At 37.9% G+C, this 22,190-nt stretch overlaps 1 protein-coding gene across 3 annotated transcripts in view; it reads left to right on the forward strand.

Moving 5' to 3' along the window:
• LOC307146155 (cyclin-dependent kinase-like 5) overlaps window positions 1-22,190 on the forward strand; it is a 68,953-nt gene that overhangs the window by 39,784 nt on the left and 6,979 nt on the right. The window contains exons 5-17 of one of the 3 annotated variants that reach the window (XM_079850012.1): window positions 1,311-1,447; window positions 2,665-2,785; window positions 3,768-3,827; window positions 4,380-4,470; window positions 7,603-7,792; window positions 8,794-8,874; window positions 10,744-10,907; window positions 11,817-12,840; window positions 14,892-14,993; window positions 15,240-15,345; window positions 16,561-16,654; window positions 17,480-17,585; window positions 18,629-18,748. In XM_079850012.1, coding sequence (XP_079706138.1) covers window positions 1,311-1,447; window positions 2,665-2,785; window positions 3,768-3,827; window positions 4,380-4,470; window positions 7,603-7,792; window positions 8,794-8,874; window positions 10,744-10,907; window positions 11,817-12,840; window positions 14,892-14,993; window positions 15,240-15,345; window positions 16,561-16,654; window positions 17,480-17,585; window positions 18,629-18,748 — 2,396 coding nt within the window. The remainder of the gene's footprint in view (window positions 1-1,310; window positions 1,448-2,664; window positions 2,786-3,767; window positions 3,828-4,379; window positions 4,471-7,602; window positions 7,793-8,793; window positions 8,875-10,743; window positions 10,908-11,816; window positions 12,841-14,891; window positions 14,994-15,239; window positions 15,346-16,560; window positions 16,655-17,479; window positions 17,586-18,628; window positions 18,749-22,190) is intronic. The other 2 variants (XM_079850013.1, XM_079850014.1) reach the window with 2 other exon arrangements.

A 22,190-nucleotide genomic window follows, 5' to 3' on the forward strand; every position in this document is an offset into this window, starting at 1 on the left:
GTTAGCTAATATTGAAACTAATTTAAAACATTTTTGCTGACTGAAATAAAGCTGTACTAAAATAAAATATAAATATTAGATGTGAAACTCAAACTAAGAGAACATTAGAAATGTTGCCTAATTTAAATAAGTTTAAGTTTAACCACTAAAATGACTAACAGTAAATAAAAAACTAAAACTGAAAAAAAGAAGAAAAAAAAGAAATATATATATATATATTAGGGCTGTCAAAAGATTAATCGCGATTAATCGCATCCAAAATAAAAGTTTGTTTTTAATAATATATGTGTGTGTACTGTGTATAATTAAATTTGTATATATAAATACACACACATGCATGTATATATTTAAGAAAAATGTGTTATTTATATATAAAAAAATATATATTTATATATAATATAAACTATATAAATATAGTTCAGTAATACAGTAATATTTCCTAAATATATACATGCATGTGTGTGTATTTATATATACAAAATAATTATACACAGTACACACACATATATTATTAAAAACAAACTTTTATTTTGGATGCGATTAATCGCGATTAATCTTTTGACAGCCCTAATATATATATATATATTAAATAGTAATATTAAAGAGGCAAAAAGACAACATTTCTAAATATTAAACTACTATGAATTTGAAACTGAAAATATATTACTAACTGTAAATATCCTTTCTTCCTTCCTTCCTTCCTTCCTTCCTTCCTTCCTTCCTTCCTTCCTTCCTTCCTTCCTTCCTTCCTTCCTTCCTTCCTCCTAAAAGTTACACTAAAATTAACAAGAAATTGAATATACAAAAATAAAAGTCCATTCAAAATATTAATAAAAAGCTTGAATAGTATATAAATAATACTAAAATAACACTGGTTACCTTTAAGAGTAATGTTACTTTGCTTTACAACTGATAACAAGTAACAAATACATTTATTTCCTTTTTTTTTTTTTAAGTAACAAATGACTTTCTAGGTTCTGTTACTTGTTCTGGCTCTTCTTCAGTTTGAATGAACAGAAACTAATGCATGAAAAATCAATCCCAGGAGGCACTCGAGTAATTAGTTTTTACAAGAATATAACAAGCTTTTATTCTTTCATGGCTTAGATTTTAAAAACAGTAGACAAGCAACGACTAAATACTGTTTTGCTCTTAGCTCTGCTGATTTTATTTGTGTTTTATGTGTTGTTATGCAGGAATTATTTTCTTAAGATTTATCTGGTTGTTCTGTAAAGCGCTTCGGTCAGCCTAGTGGCTGCTGTAAATGTGCTGTATAAATGAAGTGAAGTTGACCTTGGCTGTGTGTTCAGAGAATGAGGAGGTGAAGGAGACCACCATGCGTGAGCTGAAGATGCTCCGCACGCTGAAGCAGGAGAACATCGTGGAGCTGAAGGAGGCGTTTCGGCGGCGGGGGAAACTCTACCTGGTGTTCGAGTACGTGGAGAAGGTGAGACGAGACTCTGGAGGTCTTCAGCCGTGCTCTTCTGATGGGGCTGGATAAACGGAGAGTTCACCCAAAAATGATTTATCTTAATTAGCCCATGATTTACTCTCCCTCAACTCATCCTAGGTGTATATGACTATCTAAGAGAAGAGAAATGTCGGAGGAGCTTGAGTTTGTTGCCCAGCTAGTTACTAGTCAATACATTTTTAAATATGGATATTTTTCTTACATAAACGCATCGCTTCACTTCAGAAGGCCTTTATTAACCCACCAGAGCAGTGTGGAGCACTTTAATGATGGATAGATGCACTTTAATGATGATAGATACACTTTTATGATGATAAATGCACTTTTATGATGGATAGATGCACTTTTATGATGATAGATGCACTTTTATGATGATAGATGCACTTTTATAATGGATAGATGCACTTTTATGATGATAGATCCACTTTTATGATGATAGATGCACTTTTTTGATGGATAGATGCACTTTTATGATGGATAGATACACTTTTTATGATGGACAGATGCACTTTAATGATGATAGATACACTTTTATGATGGATAAATGCACTTTTATGATGGATAGATGCACTTTAATGATGATAGATGCACTTTTATGATGGATAAATGCACTTTTATGATGGATAGATGCATTTTTATGATGATAGATGCACTTTTATGATGGATAGATGCACTTTTATCATGGATAGATGCACTTTTATGATGATAGATCCACTTTTATGATGGATACATGCACTTTTATGATGGATAGATGCACTTTTATGATGGATAGATACACTTTTATCATGGATAAATACACTTTTATGATGATAGATGCACTTTTATGATGGACACATGCACTTTTATGATGGATAGATGCACTTATGATGGATAGATGCACTTTTATGATGGATGGATGCACTTTTATGGACTTAGATGGAAATATACCCATTCACTGTCATTATAAAGTTTATAAAGACATTTTTTAATATAACTCTGATTGTATTGGTCTGAAAGAAGAATGTCATATACACCTAGGATGATTTGAGGGGGAGTAAATCATGGGCTAATTTCAATTTTTGGGTGGACTATACCTTTAAGATGTGTGTGTGTGTGTGTGTGTGTGTGTGTGTGTGTGTGTGTGTGTGTGTGTGTGTGTGTGTGTGTGTGTGTGTGTGTGTGTGTGTGTGTGTGTGTGTGTGTGTGTGTTGCAGAACATGCTGGAGCTGCTGGAGGACATGCCGAACGGAGCTGCGCCTGACAAGGTCCGGACGTACATCTACCAGCTGATCAAAGCCATTCACTGGTGCCATAAGAACGACATCGTACACAGAGGTGAGAGACCCCTGGAATAAAATCAATTATATTTAAAAACATTTTTTTTATAATATCATTTCATTTTATTCTTCATACACAGAGGTGTGAGAACACCTGTAATAAAATTATTTATATTTATATATTTTTTCTAATTATATTATTTAATTTTATTCTTCACCCACAGAGGTGTGAGACCACCTGTAATATATTTTTTTTAATAAAACATACAAATATATTATATTTTAATTATTTAATTTTAATCATAATCCACAGAGGTTCCAGACCACCTGTAATAAAATCAATTATATTTAAAAAAATTTTTTTTATTTATATCATTTAATTTTATTCTTGATCCACGGAGGTGCCAGACCACCTGTAATTAAATTAATTATATATATTTAAAAAAAAAAAAATTTTTTTTTTAAATGTATTCATCATCCAGAGAGATACAAGACCCCCTGTAATATATATAAATTATTATATCATTTCATTTTATTCTTCATCCACAGAGGTTTGAGACCACCTGTAATAAAACATTTTTTTTTAATAAAAACATATACAATATATATATATATAAATATATATATTTTTTATACAATAAAAAAATAAGTCTATTATATTTTAATTATATTATTTAATTGTAATCATCCTCCACAGAGGTGCCAGACCACCTGCAATAAAATTAATTATATTTAAAAAAAATAAAAGTTAAAATCAATTATATTGTTTAATTTTAATCATCATTCATAGATGTCTCAGGCCACCTGTGATAAAATAAATAAATAAAATATGTTTTAATAAAATAAAAATATATAGTTTAATTGTATTATTTAATTGTAATAATTATCCACAGTGGTGCAAGACCAGCTGTAATAATAAAAAATAAAAAAATATTTTTTTTTTCATTATAATATTTAATTGTAATTATTGTCCATAAAATTACCGCCTGTATTAAAATATTTCACATGCTGATTGTATAGATTTGTCTATCTCGCTCTAGATATCAAGCCGGAGAATCTCCTCATCAGCTCTGATGACGTGCTCAAGCTGTGCGACTTCGGTGAGTTTCTGCGGTCATGTGATCGTGAAGCACCAATCATCGTCTGACACTCTATGCAAGTCATATGGGTGGAGTTAATCCTGATTAGCATTCTGTCCCATATCAGACTTATGTATGGTGTGTGTGTGTGTGTGTGTGTGTGTGTGTGTGTTTGACTCAGCGAGACAACAGCCGATCGTCTGTCTCTCACTCCAGACTCGCTGTGAGACGCTCAGGCTGTTCTCCATTCTGGACATGCTCTCATTGTTTTATTAGGAAAAGTAGCACACACACGCACACACATGTTCTGTGCTGCTCAAATCATCACGTATGACAGAAGAATCACCAATAACATCTCTTTTATGTCTCTCCTGTGCTCAGATTTGCTCCAAAGTCTGCAAAAGTCAGAGATCTTAATTTGAACTCAAATATTTCTCATTAAATGATCTGAGTTGCGAAGCATGTTAGATGGAAAAAATGAGTAATCTGAGAAGCTGTAACTGTGATGCGGATATGCTATTCAGGGTTTCCTCCAATCAGACGCTCTCTGAGATATTGTGGTTCCTCTGGCAGGTTTTGCTCGGGATCTTTCTGAAGGAACCGATGCGAACTACACTGAGTATGTGGCGACCCGATGGTACCGCTCACCAGAACTGCTGCTGGGGTGAGTGTGTGTCCAACCACACACACACACATGCACACACACACATTCATACACACACACACACACACACTCACAGATACACATACACAGACACACACACACACATTCTTGTACATCTATCTTTATGAGGACATTCATTGACACAATGCAATCTCTAGCCGCTTACCCTAACCTTACCCATCACAACTAAGTGCCTAACCCGACCCCTGACCCTAAACCGACCCTTAACCTCATTATAACCTTATCCCTAAAACCAAGTCTTGACCCTCAAACAGCCTTTAAAGGCTCTCAGAGAGTGAGGACCGGCCAAAATGTCCTCACTTTACTCTCTTTGTCCTCACTCCAATGGTCTAAAACTCAAACTGGTCCTCACAAAGATAGTTGTACAAGTACACACACACACACACAGCCACAGGGGAACTGAGTGTGTGTCATGACCTGCGTCTATCCTTCTTCAGGTTAAGTCATATTCATGAAATAAAAAATCAGTTTGCCATCAGTTATCATAAGATGAAAGCGATGTCTTTGTCGTAGTATCCGTTCAACGTTTAAGGGAATTTCCCACGACTGGCGTCTATGAATCAGAAAGAGCTTTAATGCCGTTTGTGTTTACACACACGAGGGAATGGTTTTTGTCTATGAAGTGAATCATCCACTGCAGCTTCAGCCGAATGTCTCGCTGAATGTCCGAAAGTCCCGCTCAAACTTCAAAATCAATTTCATTTCCATGAATGAATCAGCATTTTTTGTCCAGTCAGATTTGAGAATCAAAACTGTTATGCAAATAATTATAGTCCAGTGTGCTTATTTGTATAGACCTTATGTAGCCACGCCCCTTTTCAAGCGCTGCGCTCGTTGACTTTTGACTTCCGGTCTGTATTTTCACAGCGATTTTGCGTGTTTATGAATGAACGGCTCGTTTTAAAATCTTCCCGGTCGACTGACATTTATTAAAGGGCACCTATTATGACTCTTTTCACAAGATGTAAAATAAGTCTCTGATGTCCCCAGAGTGTGTATGTGAAGTTTTAGCTCAAGATACCCAACAGATCATTTTTTACAGCATGTTTAAATTGTCATTTTTTGGGGCTCAGAAAAACGCGCTGTTTTAGTGTGTATCCCTTTAAATGCAAATTAACTGCTGCTGCGCGGCACAGGGGGCGGAGCCTCACGAGCTCGCGCTACAGAGTCAGGACAATCTGGACAATCTCATCTGATAATATCAGAACAGAAACTCTCAGTTGCGGTGTTCATTTCGACTCGGAGTCGGACAATAATGCCCACAGAGCCAGAGAATATATGCTGTATGGAGATAGAACAGGTATAGTTTAGTTTAATTATGGTTATACCTTATTTGTCATCTGCTTTTATCCACTAATACAAGCCTGCTGTAGCAAAATATACTGACCAAAATATAGTGACGAGTTCAGTGAAGTTTTTTGTACATCACACAAAAGATGAGCGTTAGTTTTACTTCAGAAAATCTCTGTAAGAGCTGAATAAACATAGTATAAGAAGTGAGCATTAAAGTCTTATCCATAAACTCTCTCTCTCTCACACAGCGAAGTACACAAAACACTCGTTACAACTAACAGTAAACAAATATACACACCTTTTCAGTGGGTGCTTAATAAACTGGTAAACCTTATATCCGTAAAATGACTCGAAGAGCTGTCATAAAGAGCGCGCTCGCACTTTCATCTCTGCCGTGGTCAGTCACGTTAGGCCTGTTGCTCCGGAGAGTGTAAGCTTGATCACAAACAGTACAGATCCATCCTTGAGTAACAACGGGAGTAAATGAAGACTGCTATGTTCATTCTTACATCCATCAACAACACACCTCAATCGCTTAGGAGACATTCTTGTCTACAGCGGCTCAAGCGTCGAACAATGGCGGACTCTGTGTCCAGCTCACTCAGGGCGGGTCTAGGCTCAAACTGAAGTGTCAATCAACAGTCGTGGGCGGGGCTTGTGCAATTCTACGTCACATTGAGCCGAATCTGAGAACAGCTCGTTCTGAGACAGTGCTTATGATTTATTGAGATTGTAAAAAAAAAACACTGGGTGGATTTTTATCATTCTATGGTGGTTTTGCTCACACACTGCCAACACACATTTATGTTCAAACACCATGTAAAAGTGAATTTTGCATAATAGGTGCCCTTTAAGACATCTGCTTTAACATTACAGTCCTCATGATAACTTTCGTTAACTTTACATTAAGTAAATCCACTTCAAAAGCTAATTATTCCTGAACAGCAATGCCATAGAAATATACAGAGCGACCGCAAAAACGGAAGTTAAAAGATAATATTCTAAAGATGGCGGCGCCCTCGTTTCTCTGGCGCATAAGGTCTATAGCATAATAATAATAATAATAGGGGCTTTCACATAGATCCTAGAACTATTGGCAGAAGTTTCCAGATTTTGGCGTGTTCGCACCGCAGGAACTCCTTTTGGAGGAACTGATTTACTCCTATTTCAGAGTCGGTCTAAACCAGCACTATAGGAGCTACAGTGACGTTAGTGTTCACTGATTGGCTGAACGCATGCAAAACACCAGCATCCGCCAAGGCTGTGTAAACACACAGATTATAGCCAATATATTTACTTAGACACTAACTCTACGAACATGGAAAACAGTGATAGATAAAGCTCTTAACCTTTACTCTGAGGAGAAACTCCAACGTGACTTTGAGGAGACCAAGAGAAACATGATTATGTATTTCAGCTCAGCAACACTGGACATCACCCACACGGCATACGCTAATAAAGTCTTTCTATGTGTAACAGTTCTATCTAATCACGTATCAGACAGGACTGTTAGATTGTAAACTAATGAACACGGAGAATACGAGCACTGTGTGTTCAGGCTCTGGCGTTCTCAGCGCTGTCAAAGTAAAAGTCAACAACAAGCGCGGCTTACGTCACGGTGCGAATGTGCATCTATCTATATGTGGAACCATTAGTTCTCGGGAAACACCCTGGTGACTAGATCCTAAAACTACCCGGTGCGAAAGCCTTTAATAATATGGCGATGATATCACACATCGTATCACAGAGGAAATTCGTGACAACTCTATTTCTGTCTCTGTGTGTGTGTGTGTGTGTGTGTGTGTGTGTGTGTGTCAGGGCGCCGTACGGAAAGGCAGTGGACATGTGGTCAGTGGGGTGTATTCTGGGCGAGCTGAGCGACGGTCAGCCCTTGTTTCCGGGTGAGAGTGAGATTGACCAGCTCTTCACCATCCAGAAGGTCCTGGGACCCCTGCCGCCCGAACAGATGAAGCTCTTCTACAGCAACCCACGGTTCCACGGGCTACGGGTCAGTCTGTCTCACACACACACACACACATACACACACACACAAATCTCTTAAAGGAGTAGTTCACTTTAAAATGAAGATTAGCTCATGATTTACTCACCCTCAAGTCATCCTAGGTGTATATGACATTCTTCTTTCAGACGAATACAATCAGAGTTATATTAGAGTTATAACTGGGGGCCTTTATTAACCCCCCAGAGCAGTGTGGAGCACTTTTATGATGGATAGATGCACTTTTATGATGGATAGATGCACTTTTATGATGGATAGATCCACTTTTATGGACAGATGCACTTTTATGATGGATAGATGCGCTTTTATGATGGAAAGATTCACTTTTATGATGGACAGATGCGCTTTTATGATGGATAGATGCGCTTTTATGATGGAAAGATTCACTTTTATGATGGATAGATGCACTTTTATGATGGATAGATGCGCTTCTATGATGGATAGATGCACTTTTATGATGGAAAGATTCACTTTTATGATGGATAGATCCACTTTTATGATGGATAAATGCACTTTTATGATTGATAGATGCACTTTTATCATGGATAGATGCACTTTTATGATGGACAGATGCACTTTTATGATGATAGATGCACTTTTATGATGGATAGATGTACTTTTATGATGGATAGATGCACTTTTATGATGGATAGATGCACTTTTATGATGGATAGATGTACTTTTATGATGGATAGATCCACTTTAATGATGGATAGATCCACTTTTATGATGGATAGATGCACTTATGACTTCAAAACAGAAACAGCCATTCACTGCCATTATAAAGCTTGGAAGAGCCAGGACATTTTTTAATATAACTCAGATTGTATTCGTCTGAAAGAAGAATGTCATATACACCTAGGATGACTTGAGGGTGAGTAAATCATGGGCTAATTTTCATTTTAAAATGAACTACTCCTTTAACACGCATTCCTGCTCTCACTGTGAGTGATTCAGCAGTGCACGTTATTTTACTCTCGTGTGTGTAGTTTCCCTCGGTGAGCCATCCACAGACGCTGGAGAGACGATACCTCGGGATCATCAGTCCAGTGATGCTCGACCTCATGAAGGTAAGAGAGGAGTGTGTTCAGTGACACACACACACACACACACACACACACACACACAATAATAAAGACAATAATAAAGATATTGTTTGATAAGTGAGATCTCTGATTGTAGTCATTGTGTGCGTATGTGTGTGTGTGTGTGTGTGTGTGTGTGTGAGAGAGAGTGTTCATCACATGTGATGGTAATATGTAATATGAATAAACTAAGAGAGATTAGTCACAGTTTTTCTGCCTCTGACCTTCACGTTCCAATAATCTAAATAACTAATGACTGTTTTTGTGTTTGTCATCTGTCCCCCTCACACTAATCTCGTGTCTTCTGTTCACCTGTGATGCAGGTTTGTCATCATCGTGTGTGTGTGTGACTAATGGCGGTTCATTCACCTCACACACTCGTTTACTGGGGTTTCCATTCGCTCACACTTCATTTGTGTTAAGCTGACGATTGAATCCGCTGATAAAGATAACAAACCACTCTTCACTGGTGTTTTCAGTTCCTGTTAGGGCATCAAGAGACACACAGATACTCTACATGTTGTTGCGTGTGTGTTAGCGAATGAGTGTGACTCACGTAGCTCCGTCGCTTCATTAGGTGAAAGTGACATTTCATCACTGCGAAAATTGTGTGCTAATTATATTTTCATCACAGTGATTTCCTTGTTTCTGCAGATGAATCCTGCAGCTAATAATCCTGATTTTGTTGTCATTAAACTGTCCTCCTGAAAACTTCAACATGGAGGCTTGTTCTGTCATGTCATTTCATTAAAGGATGAGTCATGCGTAAAACAAATATCTTCAACAAATGAGGTTTAGGACATTGTGGTAATAATGCTAGCGGTGTTCTTGTGTGATGGGCTTGTTGAAGCTTGTCTCCTCTGGAGGATATTAATAGATGTTTGTTGGGTGATATATATATATATATACATACACAAATACACATCTTTTAACGTGTTTTTAGAACCATGTTTTTTTGCATCATGAGATGAAATAGAAACAAATGTTTTTATCATTACTATAATGTGATACATTTAATTGTATGTTGATTTAATCAAAATGATTCTTTTGCAATATTTTTATATATATATATATATATATATATATATATATATATATATATAATATATAATATATATTGTATTATGGATAAAAATATTGCAAAATAATCATATGTATTCGTATATACATATATTTATATATATTTACTGTATTAGAATGAGAAAAACACTTGAGAATAATGACCTCAAAGAAAACAACTCAAAATAAAATTTACTAAGAAAAATATCCAAATGCATAAAATATGCTATATTTAAAAAAAAAAAAAATCTTTGTGACCTTGTTTATATATATACTGTATATATATTATAAAACCATACATTTTATTACTGAAAGTTAAACAAATCTTTCTCATTAATAATGTAACAATATATATATATTTTTGTAATTATTATTATTATTATTTTTTTGAGTAAGCAGTGGTTGTTCTGCTTTTAATTAAATTTGTTCATTTCAATTCTATTCACATTTATTTGTGTAGCGCTGTTCACATAGTTTCAAAGCAGCTTTAAGTAAATGCATGAGTCCACATTACAATTTTATTTAATTTATATTACAATTTAAGTGTTTTTATTTTACATTTTGATAATAATTGTAATATGTTTGATTACATTCTACAATAAAATACAAAAAAGTATAGTAATATATTGCAAGTAAAAATGTTCCAATGCATTTTATATGCACATTCAATGCACAACTATAATGTGCTTAGTTTTCATGAAAATAATGTAAAAAAGAAAGAAAAGGCTGGACTTCCTCTTGTTAAATTTAGATTATCCCTGTGAGAGATCTACCATTGTGGCTTTCTACTTCCAGAACCTGTTGTTGCTGTACCCGAACGAGCGCTATCTGACAGAACAGAGTCTGAACCATCACGCCTTCCAGACTCAGCGCCTGACGGAGCGTCCCAGCCCGCTCACACCCACACCCATCCGCTCCTCCAAGAGGAAACCCCTTCTGGACAACAGCGCCCCCAGCAGGTCAGGAGGACTCATTCAATCGGACTGGGAAGAGTGGAACTCTAACATACTTACTGACTGTGTATACAAGCTAATTATGTGGTTAAGCATGCAATATTTCAAAGAGTAGTATGCTAGATTGTGTGATCCTATTTCCTATCCTGCTTCACTTTTCATCTTGAAAATAGTTATTTTGCATTTTTAAACCATTTTTGTGAAGCTTTTGGCAGCAAGATCAAATAACAAGTCTTATTTCATTTAGATTCGTCATACTGCAAATCAATGTCACATCAAATTAAATGGAAAGTCAATTTGAATGCATTGCATTATGGAATACAGAACATTACACAGTGTGCTCTGGTCGTAATCTGCACATTTTTGCTACGTTTAGTAGGTCATCCGGTATTCCACGCATGAAAATACTGTGTGCCAAATGTTCAATATTGGGAGGAGAGCTTGACATTAACACAGTTATGTTCAGTTAATTGAATGTAAAGAGTTGAGAAAGAAAACGCACGTGTAACAGTAAATTAGTTCTGTGCATTCAGTCTTAAAGTGACAGCAGCCTAATATACCTGCTGCCAAATTCTGAGATAATATTAAAAATATCTATATGGCAGTTTTCCCCATGGTATCAATATCATAATTGTGGCCAGTGAAAATGAAAAGCACAAGCCACAGTGGCTGCTGAGCAAAAAGGTTAATGTCAAGCCCTGTTTGGGAGTAAATAACACTAGGGGAAAAATGGATTTGGGAATCTGTTTTAATAGGCTAAGCAGCCAAAAAGCACTTCTCCTCAAACATTAGGTGTTCAGTCCACTTGAGCCATCAGTCTGATTATAAACTGAATATCTGTGTGCATGTAAGCTTAGCTAGTGTTGCTTACAGTCACTCACGTTTGCATTCTTTAATTTTTTAATGGGTTTTTAGGGGTCACGTTGTCAAGAGTTCAAGTCACCATCGCTCAAACAGTCGTGACTGCTCCAGTCTGCCCCGTCATGGGCACGAAGACCTCCACCCTCCCAGCTCCGAGACGTTCCTGAACGGGTCGGTTCAGTCCGCCAACAGCCTGAGCCCAGTCATGCACCCTAAATCCTTCCAGCCGCTCAACCGCTCGGCGTCGTGCGGGAAAGACCTCCAGCATGCTAAAGAGGCCAAATCAAAATCGGGCGATTTTGACTTCGGCAAACCAGCAGACGGTCCCGGCGCCAAATACCTGAAATCGAACACGCCCCGTTCCCAGAACCGTCATTCCTTTGTGGAGGGCAAGACCGGCACGCTCACGGGCGACCGGGAGAAACAGAGCCGTCATGGATACGGCGAATCGAACGCGTCGTCATCCTCCGCTGGAAAGGGATCATCCTCATACCTGAGTTTGTCTAAGAGTCACGGAGTGCTTAGTGATGCCAAATCCGTGAATAACCTCAGCGATATGCGACTACACCCGGACGACCCATCCGGATCGCCCCGCTACTTCCCCAGCAGCTGCTTGGATCTTAACATGAATCTGAACTTGGCGGCTCCGGGAAGCCCGTCAATGCAACACGGGGGACACAGTCCCGCTGTGGGACGTCGAAGCAAACTGGAACGGGACGGAAGCACGGTTGAGCCATCCAGCCGGCGCTCCTCGTCACGGCAAAAGAGCGACGGGAACCCTGTGGATCCGCTCGACCCCGGAGCGGGACTGTCTCTTTCGGCTCCACAGGAGTTCCCCTACGGCGTGGGCTACACCAGCCCGTTCTCCTCGCAGCAGCGCCCGCACAGGCACTCGATGTACGTGAGGAGGGAACGCGGGCGTCCCCATGGGGGCGAGGCGGGTGGATTGGTGGTGGGACAGGGGATGCCCAATAGGGCCAGTAGTTTACAGCTACTGACCCCTCAGCTACAGCACCGGACCCTGCCAAGACACATGGGCAGCGCCGTGTCACGGGACGCAGGATTAGACGACATTAGGGTCAGTCCATACCTCTTTTATTTAAAGGGATAGTTCATCCAAAAATGAAAATTAGCCCATGATTTACTCACCCTCAAGTCATCCTAGGTGTATATGACATTCTTCTTTCAGACGAATACAATTGGACTTATATAAAAAAGTGTCCTGGCACTTCCAAGCTTTATAATGGCAGTGAATGGATGTTTCCGTTCTGAAGTCCATAAAAGTGCATCTATCCATCATAAAAGTGGATCTATCCATCATAAAAGTGGATCTATCCATCATAAAAGTAGATCTATCCATCATAAAAGTGGATCTATCCATCATAAAAGTGCATCTATCCATCATAAAAGTAGATCTATCCATCATAAAAGTGGATCTATCCATCATAAAAGTGCATCTATCCATCATAAAAGTGCATCTATCCATCATAAAAGTGCATCTATCCATCATAAAAATGCATCTATCCATCATAAAAGCGCATCTATCCATCATAAAAGTGCATCTATCCATGATAAAAGTGCATCTATCCATCATAGAAGCGCATCTATCCATCATAAAAGCGCATCTATCCATCATAAAAGTGCATCTATCCATCATTAAAGTGCATCTATCCATCATAAAAGTGCATCTATCCATCATTAAAGTGCTCCACACTGCTCTGGGGGGTTAATAAAGGCCTTCTAAAGCGAAGCGGTGCATTTGTGTAAGAAAAATATCCGTATTTAACATGTTACAAAGTAAAATTCTAGCTTTTATAATGCATAGACTCACTTTTATGGACTTCAAAACAGAAACAGCCATTCACTGCCATTATAAAGCTTGGAAGAGTCAGGACATTTTATAATATAAGTCCAATTGTATTAATCTGAAAGAAGAATGTCATATACACCTAGGATGACTTGAGGGAGAGTAAATCATGGGCTAATTTTCATTTTTGGGTGGACTATCCCTTTAAGTGTTTTGCCTGCTTCCTGAGGCCTGTCAGCATTTGTGAGAGTGTAGAGTGTGTTCAGTGCTGGGTCTGGATCAGGGTGATGCCCATTCCTGGTCTGGATGAAGTCTTAAAGGGGTCGCACACCGGACGCGCACTTTCTCAGTTTATGGCCAGCAATATTGTTATGTTTAAGGACATTATGACATTAAGATGTTATTGTTATGTTATGACTGTCCTGTACAATTAAATACAATCGTTGCTGAGTCTGCAGTCTGAACACTTTACCTCAGAGCGTCCGTAACTGAATGAATTGAGAATCTCTCCTGAAAATCCGACATCAGCAGTTTTCCTCCACACAGCTGATTTCTGTAAATGAATGTAAAACTAAATGCATCTTGCAGCGGAGGGTGAAGTCAGTATATACATTAATGACGATATGAGACAAATATGATGTAAATTTAATATAAAACTATGTAAATGGTGCTGGAATGGCGCTGTCGGTGTGTGTACACTCACTCATAGAAAACAAGGTGTTAGAATTGTAAAGACGTGGCGCTGCGCTCTCGCCCGGTGTGTGACACCCTTCAGACGCGTGTCCTGTAAACATTACACATCTGTTCCAAAGCTTATTGAGCTTCCTATCTATCTATCTATCTATCTATCTATCTATCTATCTATCCATCCATCCATCCATCCATCCATCCATCCATCCATCCATCCATCCATCCATCCATCCATCCATCCATCTATCCATCTATCCATCTATCCATCTATCTATCTATCTATCTATCTATCTATCGTACTATCTATCGTATCTATCCATCCATCCATCCATCTATCTATCTAGCATCTATGAATGTATCTATGTATCTATCTATGTATCTATCTATCTATCTATCTATCTATCTATCTATCTATCTATCTATCTATCTATATATCTATCATCTATCTATATATCTAGTGTGTGTACAGTATGAGGTCTAAGCATGTGGTCTAGGTAGGCAGCTCACTAGTGTTTGGAACAGATTGTGTGTGTGTGTGTGTGTGTGTGTGTGTGTGTGTGTGTGAGTCAGTGATCATATGAGTGTGTGCTGAGCGCTTTATGCTTCTCCTGCTCTCATCTCTCCATAAACAGAGCGACCCGGCGGCCGCAGAGGTCAGTCACACGCGACCTTTAATCCGGGAGTCCACACGGGACAACACCACCAGCTTTCACACACCACGGCAAAAAAGCGAGGTCCGCACCATCCTGCTTCCTATCTCTTTCTCCTTCCCTCTCTCTCTCCATACTCCTCCTTCTGCTGCCCATCCTCCTGTTTGCTTTGCTCTCTCATTCTTGAAGGTGGCATTTCAGTTGTGTTTCCTTTTGTTTGGAGTTTATGCAGAGGGAAACCGTCAGTGTTCATGCCACATAATGTCCTTAGTGTTGCACTGAGCACTTGTTCTGCTTGAAACACGTGTGTGACGAATGTTGATGCTGCAGGGAGGAGTGTATCACGAGCAGCTCGCGGATGACAGCGGATCCGCCAAAGAGAACCGCATGATGTACGGCGAATCTGTGCCGAGACGGGTCGGGAGCTTCTACAGGGGTCAGTCAAATCCTCGTTTCATTTTAATTAGAGCTGGCCAACGATTAATCACATGCAAAATAAAGGTTTGCGTTTACATAATGTTTGTGTGTCGGCCTTTCGATGTTGGCCGTGGATTCAGGGAACGATGGTTAGCTATTTTGCACACACTCCAAACGCAGTCTTCATTTCATAAGCTTTATTTTCCTAACATTTCTAAATTAAGTTCATGATTTCAACAAACGAAAAATCCAGACATTTGATCTTTCATGTCCTTCCTCCTCCTCATACGCGGTGACATATACATCCCTAACCCGACAGGTGCGTGAGGATTAACTAAATAAGTACATAAATACAAATACACACATACTAAATAATAATAATAATAATAATAATAAACAAATGCATAACTTATAATAAATAAACTCCAATACAACACTTATAGACAAACGGCTGCAACAATTATATGTAATGTACAATATTGTAACAATATTGTAATATATGTGTGTGTACTGTGTATAGTTATTTTGTATATATAAATACACACATTTGCATTTAAGAAATATTTGCATGTATATACTGTATATATATATATATATATATATATATATATATATATATATATATATATATATATATATATATATTTATACATAATTTATATTATATATATATAAAACACATTTTTCTTAAATATATACGTATATTTATATATATACAAAATAATTATACACAGTACACACACATATATTATGTAAACACAAACCTTTATTTTGGATGTGATTAATCGTTGGCCAGCTCTAATTTTAACATTTAATGTTTATGGTGACACGCTGCAAGTTACATGTTTTATTTTTATTATGTTTTTAAATTGATCTATTAACAAATGCATTTGAAAACCTCTCTGCTCCCCGTACTGAAGTCTCACAGCGCTCGACAGTGTCTAAGGATTGCTCCATTATAATCAAGAAAACGGCAGTATTTACTGCATTATAGTCATTAACTATGTTGGGCGGACAATCAAAAACAACAGCAAAAGAAATAGCACTTTGAATAAAAAGAAACAAAACTGTTGTTGTTGGAAGAGAGAGCAAGTGAGAAGTAATGCAAGAGTTACTTCATGCATTTTAACAGTGCGATATCGCTTTTTGTTACACTTTATTTTTAAAGGTCACTGGTTCCAGGTCTCTGTGTTTCTACACACTCAGTATGTTCATGTTTTTGTGTTTTCACCAGTGCCGTCACCCAGACCCGATAACTCGTTCCACGAGAGTTCAGGGGTCACGATAGACAACAGCCACAACATACACCAACCGACCTATGACCCCTGGTGAGGATGAAGCACTCACACTCTCTGTTTTTCATCTTCTGTAAATATGTTGCATTTAAAAAAATATGTACTATTATTTTTTGGCTCCACCAAAATTCTATTTAAATCAAAACATTTTCTGTGATAACAATATATAATAAGTTTCCAGTGCTTAGAATTATCAAATCAAGGAATAAATACATTTTGGGGGATGTTTTATTGAAATTATGCAATAAAGGCATTTTTCTGACTCTTTGAGTATCTTAGACACTCAAACAGGAAGTGAGTCAGAATATATATATAAAAAAACTGATTGTTTCTATTAAGTTAAAATCTGTAGGTTGAGCAGTTTGCAGGGTTATTGTTAACTAAAGCCATTTAAAAACATTTTTGTTACTTGAAATAAAATGTTAACTGAAATAAAATATATATATATTTTTAAAAACGTATATTTTATTAATATTGCCAAAGCAACATTTCTAATTTTCTTTTAGTTTAAAGAGGCTATGTGTAGAATTCAGAAACTCTTGTTATTAGTGACACCGGTGGCCGTTAAGTGAACTGCAGCCACAACTTACTTAAGATAACTAAATATAACTTAATAAAATAACTAAAACTAACACTGAAAAAATAATTCAAACGATATATATATATAACAAATAAATAAAAAACTAGTTAAAATGACAGATACACAAAAAAATTATAAACACTTTAACTGAAATTCAAACAAAGACTGAAAATATAAAACAGAAGCCAATTCAAAATATTAATAGAAATAATCGTATAATATAATGTCAGATTGTGAGCATCAGTTTTATTGACATTGTAAGTGTGTTGTTTGATGAGGACGGGGTCTGAGACGCTGGACGTGAGCCCTCCTGAACCCACCAAAGAGAAAGAGAAACAAGGCTTCTTCAGATCCATGAAGAAGAAGAAGAAGAAGCCACAAACCGTGAGTGTGTGTGTGTGTGTGTGTGTGTGTGTTTAATGTATCACAGGTGAATGTGTGTGAGTGAATAGTAGAGTCTAAACCCAGTCCGTAAACGAGAGTCTGTCACCCGACTCAACCGCTACTCTGACATTTTAAACCGACAGCTCATCAATTCTGTTTCTATTTATTCCCCTTATTTCATTACAAACACACATGCTGTTATTGCTCTCTGTAAAAACAGCAGAAATTTAGAGTATTCACGCTGCGCTTTTCTATGACAAGATCTGTAAATCTCCAAAAAAGCAGCATAGGACCAGCATAAAAGTCCTATTCTATTCTATTCTATTCTATTCTATTCTATTCTATTCTATTCTATTCTATTCTATTCTATTCCATTCCATTCCATTCCATTCCATTCTATTTCAAATCTTTTGAAGTCATATGCTAGCTTTGTGTGAGGAATGGTCAAAAAGATTGGATTTGTCATTAAATGAAACTTTTTAACAAAACATTTTTAGAATCATTTTTTATGATTAATTATAAACTCTAATCAATATTAAATTGTTTCTAGAGAGTTAAAATCTCACTTTTTTGTGGGTTATTATTGTTAACAAAAAAACATTAAAAAAACATTGTCTTTACTTTCAATAAAATAAACATTAACTGAAATAAAATTAAACATAATATAAAAAATATACTTCTTATTTCAGCTAGTTGCCAAGGCAACATTTCTATGTTTTTCTTGAATTACTAAATAACTTAAACGGAAATAAAATAAATAATATAGAAATACTTAAAAAAAAAATAAACATGGAAAATATAAAAATAAAAACTAACTCACACTATTTAATTGGATTCATCATGATAAAAAATGATTATGAATAATGAATATGATTCATATTTTAAAATGTACACCCGTTTAAAATTAAAACAATTTATTTATTTTATTTGTAATACTTAACGGTAAACCATAATCAGATACAAAGACATCATGAGAAGTGGAGTCGGGTGGCAGATCTCCAGTATTGAGTCTCAGTGTGAGTTTTGTGTCTCTTGTATTACAGACAGACACTGAAGAGCAAGTTCCAGTCATGAGAAAAGCCCTCTTTCCTCTTTTTCACTCTCAGAGGAGCTTCACGAGGAGCTCCTCTGAGAGAGTGCGTCCCCTAGTGGCCACACCCATGGTATACAGCAGTCTCCATACATACGCCTCTAACACGCCGCCAACTAAACCGCTAATCTCGCTGCATGAATTAACAACACTAATCGGTTGTGTTGAAGTGGGCTGGGTATTTGTCTCCTCATTGGTTGTCAGATCTGTAATGTATTCAGTCATCTGAGACTGACTCCACAAATGATGGACGCATGACTTCATATTTGCATTCTGTGATTTGCATGTGAAAGAATTTTCCATTTGATTTAGCAAATCCACAGAAGCAGACTGAAGTAAATCCATGAGGGTGAAACTGATGAAATCATGTTCCCCCAAAATCAGAAGAAAACAAAGAAATTAATCATTTTTATGATTTTTTGACATTATTTATGATATTTGAAAAATTTTCTCCCCAATTTCTCATTTCCAAAATTAAAAAAATAACACTTTATTGTAAAATGTGAGTGATATGCAAGTTGTATTTAATGCTTTTCACACTTGTAATTCAGAAGCAGGGTTAGCACTGCTTTTATCCCCGGGTAAAGAACCATTTCACACTTGTAATTCAGAAGCAGGGTTAGCACCGCTTTTATCCCCGGGTAAAGAACCATTTCACACTTGTAATGTAGAAGCAGGGTTAGCACCGCTTTTAACCCCGGGTAAAGAACCAATTCACACTTGTAATTCAGAAGTAGGGTTAGCACCGCTTTTAACCCCGGGTAAAGAACCGTTTCACACTTGTAATTCAGAAGTAGGGTTAGCACCGCTTTTAACCCCGGGTAAAGAACCAATTCACACTTGTAATGTAGAAGCAGGGTTAGCACCGCTTTTAACCCCGGGTAAAGGACCGTTTCACACTTGTAATTCAGAAGTAGGGTTAGCACCACTTTTAACCCCGGGTTAAAGGACCGTTTCACACTTGTAATTCAGAAGCAGGGTTAGCACCGCTTTTAACCCCGGGTAAAGAACCGTTTCACACTTGTAATTCAGAAGTAGGGTTAGCACCGCTTTTAACCCCGGGTAAAGAACCGTTTCACACTTGTAATTCAGAAGCAGGGTTAGCACCGCTTTTAACTCCAGGTAAAGAACCGTTTCACACTTGTAATTCAGAAGCAGGGTTAGCACCGCTTTTAACCCCGGGTAAAGAACCGTTTCACACTTGTAATTCAGAAGCAGGGTTAGCACCGCTTTTAACCCCGGGTAAAGAACCGTTTCACACTTGTAATTCAGAAGCAGGGTTAGCACCGCTTTTAACTCCAGGTAAAGAACCGTTTCACACTTGTAATTCAGAAGTAGGGTTAGCACCGCTTTTAACCCCGGGTAAAGAACCGTTTCACACTTGTAATTCAGAAGTAGGGTTAGCACCGCTTTTAACCCCAGGTAAAGAACCAATTCACACTTGTAATTCAGAAGCAGGGTTAGCACCGCTTTTAACCCCGGGTTAAAGGACCGTTTCACACTTGTAATTCAGTGGCAGGGTTAGCACCACTTTTAACCCCAGGTAAAGAACCGTTTCACACTTGTAATTCAGAAGCAGGGTTAGCACTGCTTTTAACCCCGGGTAAAGAACCAGTTCACACTTGTAATTCAGAAGTAGGGTTAGCACCGCTTTTAACCCCAGGTAAAGAACCAATTCACACTTGTAATGTAGAAGCAGGGTTAGCACCGCTTTTAACCCCAGGTAAAGAACCAATTCACACTTGTAATTCAGAAGCAGGGTTAGCACCGCTTTTAACCCCGGGTTAAAGGACCGTTTCACACTTGTAATTCAGAAGCAGGGTTAGCACCACTTTTAACCCCAGGTAAATAACCGTTTCACACTTGTAATTCAGAAGCAGGGTTAGCACCGCTTTTAACCCCGGGTAAAGAACCAATTCACACTTGTAATTCAGAAGTAGGGTTAGCACCGCTTTTAACCCCGGGTAAAGAACCAATTCACACTTGTAATGTAGAAGCAGGGTTAGCACCGCTTTTAACCCCGGGTAAAGAACCAATTCCCACTTGTAATGTAGAAGCAGGGTTAGCACCGCTTTTAACCCCGGGTTAAAGGACCGTTTCACACTTGTAATTCAGAAGCAGGGTTAGCACCGCTTTTAACCCCGGATTAAAGGACCATTTCACACTTGTAATTCAGAAGTAGGGTTAGCACCGCTTTTAACCCCGGGTAAAGAACCGTTTCACACTTGTAATTCAGAAGCAGGGTTAGCACCGCTTTTAACCCCGGGTAAAGAACCTATTCACACTTGTAATTCAGAAGTATGGTTAGCACCGCTTTTAACCCCGGGTAAAGAACCGTTTCACACTTGTAATTCAGAAGCAGGGTTAGCACCGCTTTTAACCCCGGGTAAAGGACCGTTTCACACTTGTAATTCAGAAGTAGGGTTAGCACCGCTTTTAACCCCGGGTTAAAGGACCGTTTCACACTTGTAATTCAGAAGCAGGGTTAGCACCGCTTTTAACCCCGGGTAAAGAACCGTTTCACACTTGTAATTCAGAAGTAGGGTTAGCACCGCTTTTAACCCCGGGTAAAGAACCGTTTCACACTTGTAATTCAGAAGCAGGGTTAGCACCGCTTTTAACCCCGGGTAAAGGACCGTTTCACACTTGTAATTCAGAAGTAGGGTTAGCACCACTTTTAACCCCGGGTTAAAGGACCGTTTCACACTTGTAATTCAGAAGCAGGGTTAGCACCGCTTTTAACCCCGGGTAAAGAACCGTTTCACACTTGTAATTCAGAAGTAGGGTTAGCACCGCTTTTAACCCCGGGTAAAGAACCGTTTCACACTTGTAATTCAGAAGCAGGGTTAGCACCGCTTTTAACTCCAGGTAAAGAACCGTTTCACACTTGTAATTCAGAAGCAGGGTTAGCACCGCTTTTAACCCCGGGTAAAGAACCGTTTCACACTTGTAATTCAGAAGCAGGGTTAGCACCGCTTTTAACCCCGGGTAAAGAACCGTTTCACACTTGTAATTCAGAAGCAGGGTTAGCACCGCTTTTAACCCCGGGTAAAGAACCGTTTCACACTTGTAATTCAGAAGTAGGGTTAGCACCGCTTTTAACCCCGGGTAAAGAACCGTTTCACACTTGTAATGTAGAAGCAGGGTTAGCACCGCTTTTAACCCCGGGTAAAGGACCGTTTCACACTTGTAATTCAGAAGCAGGGTTAGCATGACCCAGGGTAAACTAGTTCAAGTGTGAAAAGCCCTTTTGTGTACTGATTTTAGCTTATGCTGCTTTTAATTTAAAAAAATCATTTTAAATCTGTATTATAGTAATAAGACTTTTTGGTGAGATATTAAGAATACAATAGTAAAAAAACGTAAAGCTGTACATTTCTGCAAAGCTGCTTTGAAAAGTATTGTGAAAAGCACTATATAAATAACCTTGAATTGAATTGAAAACCTTTTGAATAAAGTGGTGGGATGATTTTATCCGGAGTCATCTGGAATCAGGAATCAGATTTCTTGGATCT

Source organism: Squalius cephalus, assembly GCF_949319135.1.
Source record: "Squalius cephalus genome assembly, chromosome: 18".
Lineage (NCBI taxonomy): Eukaryota > Metazoa > Chordata > Actinopteri > Cypriniformes > Leuciscidae > Squalius > Squalius cephalus.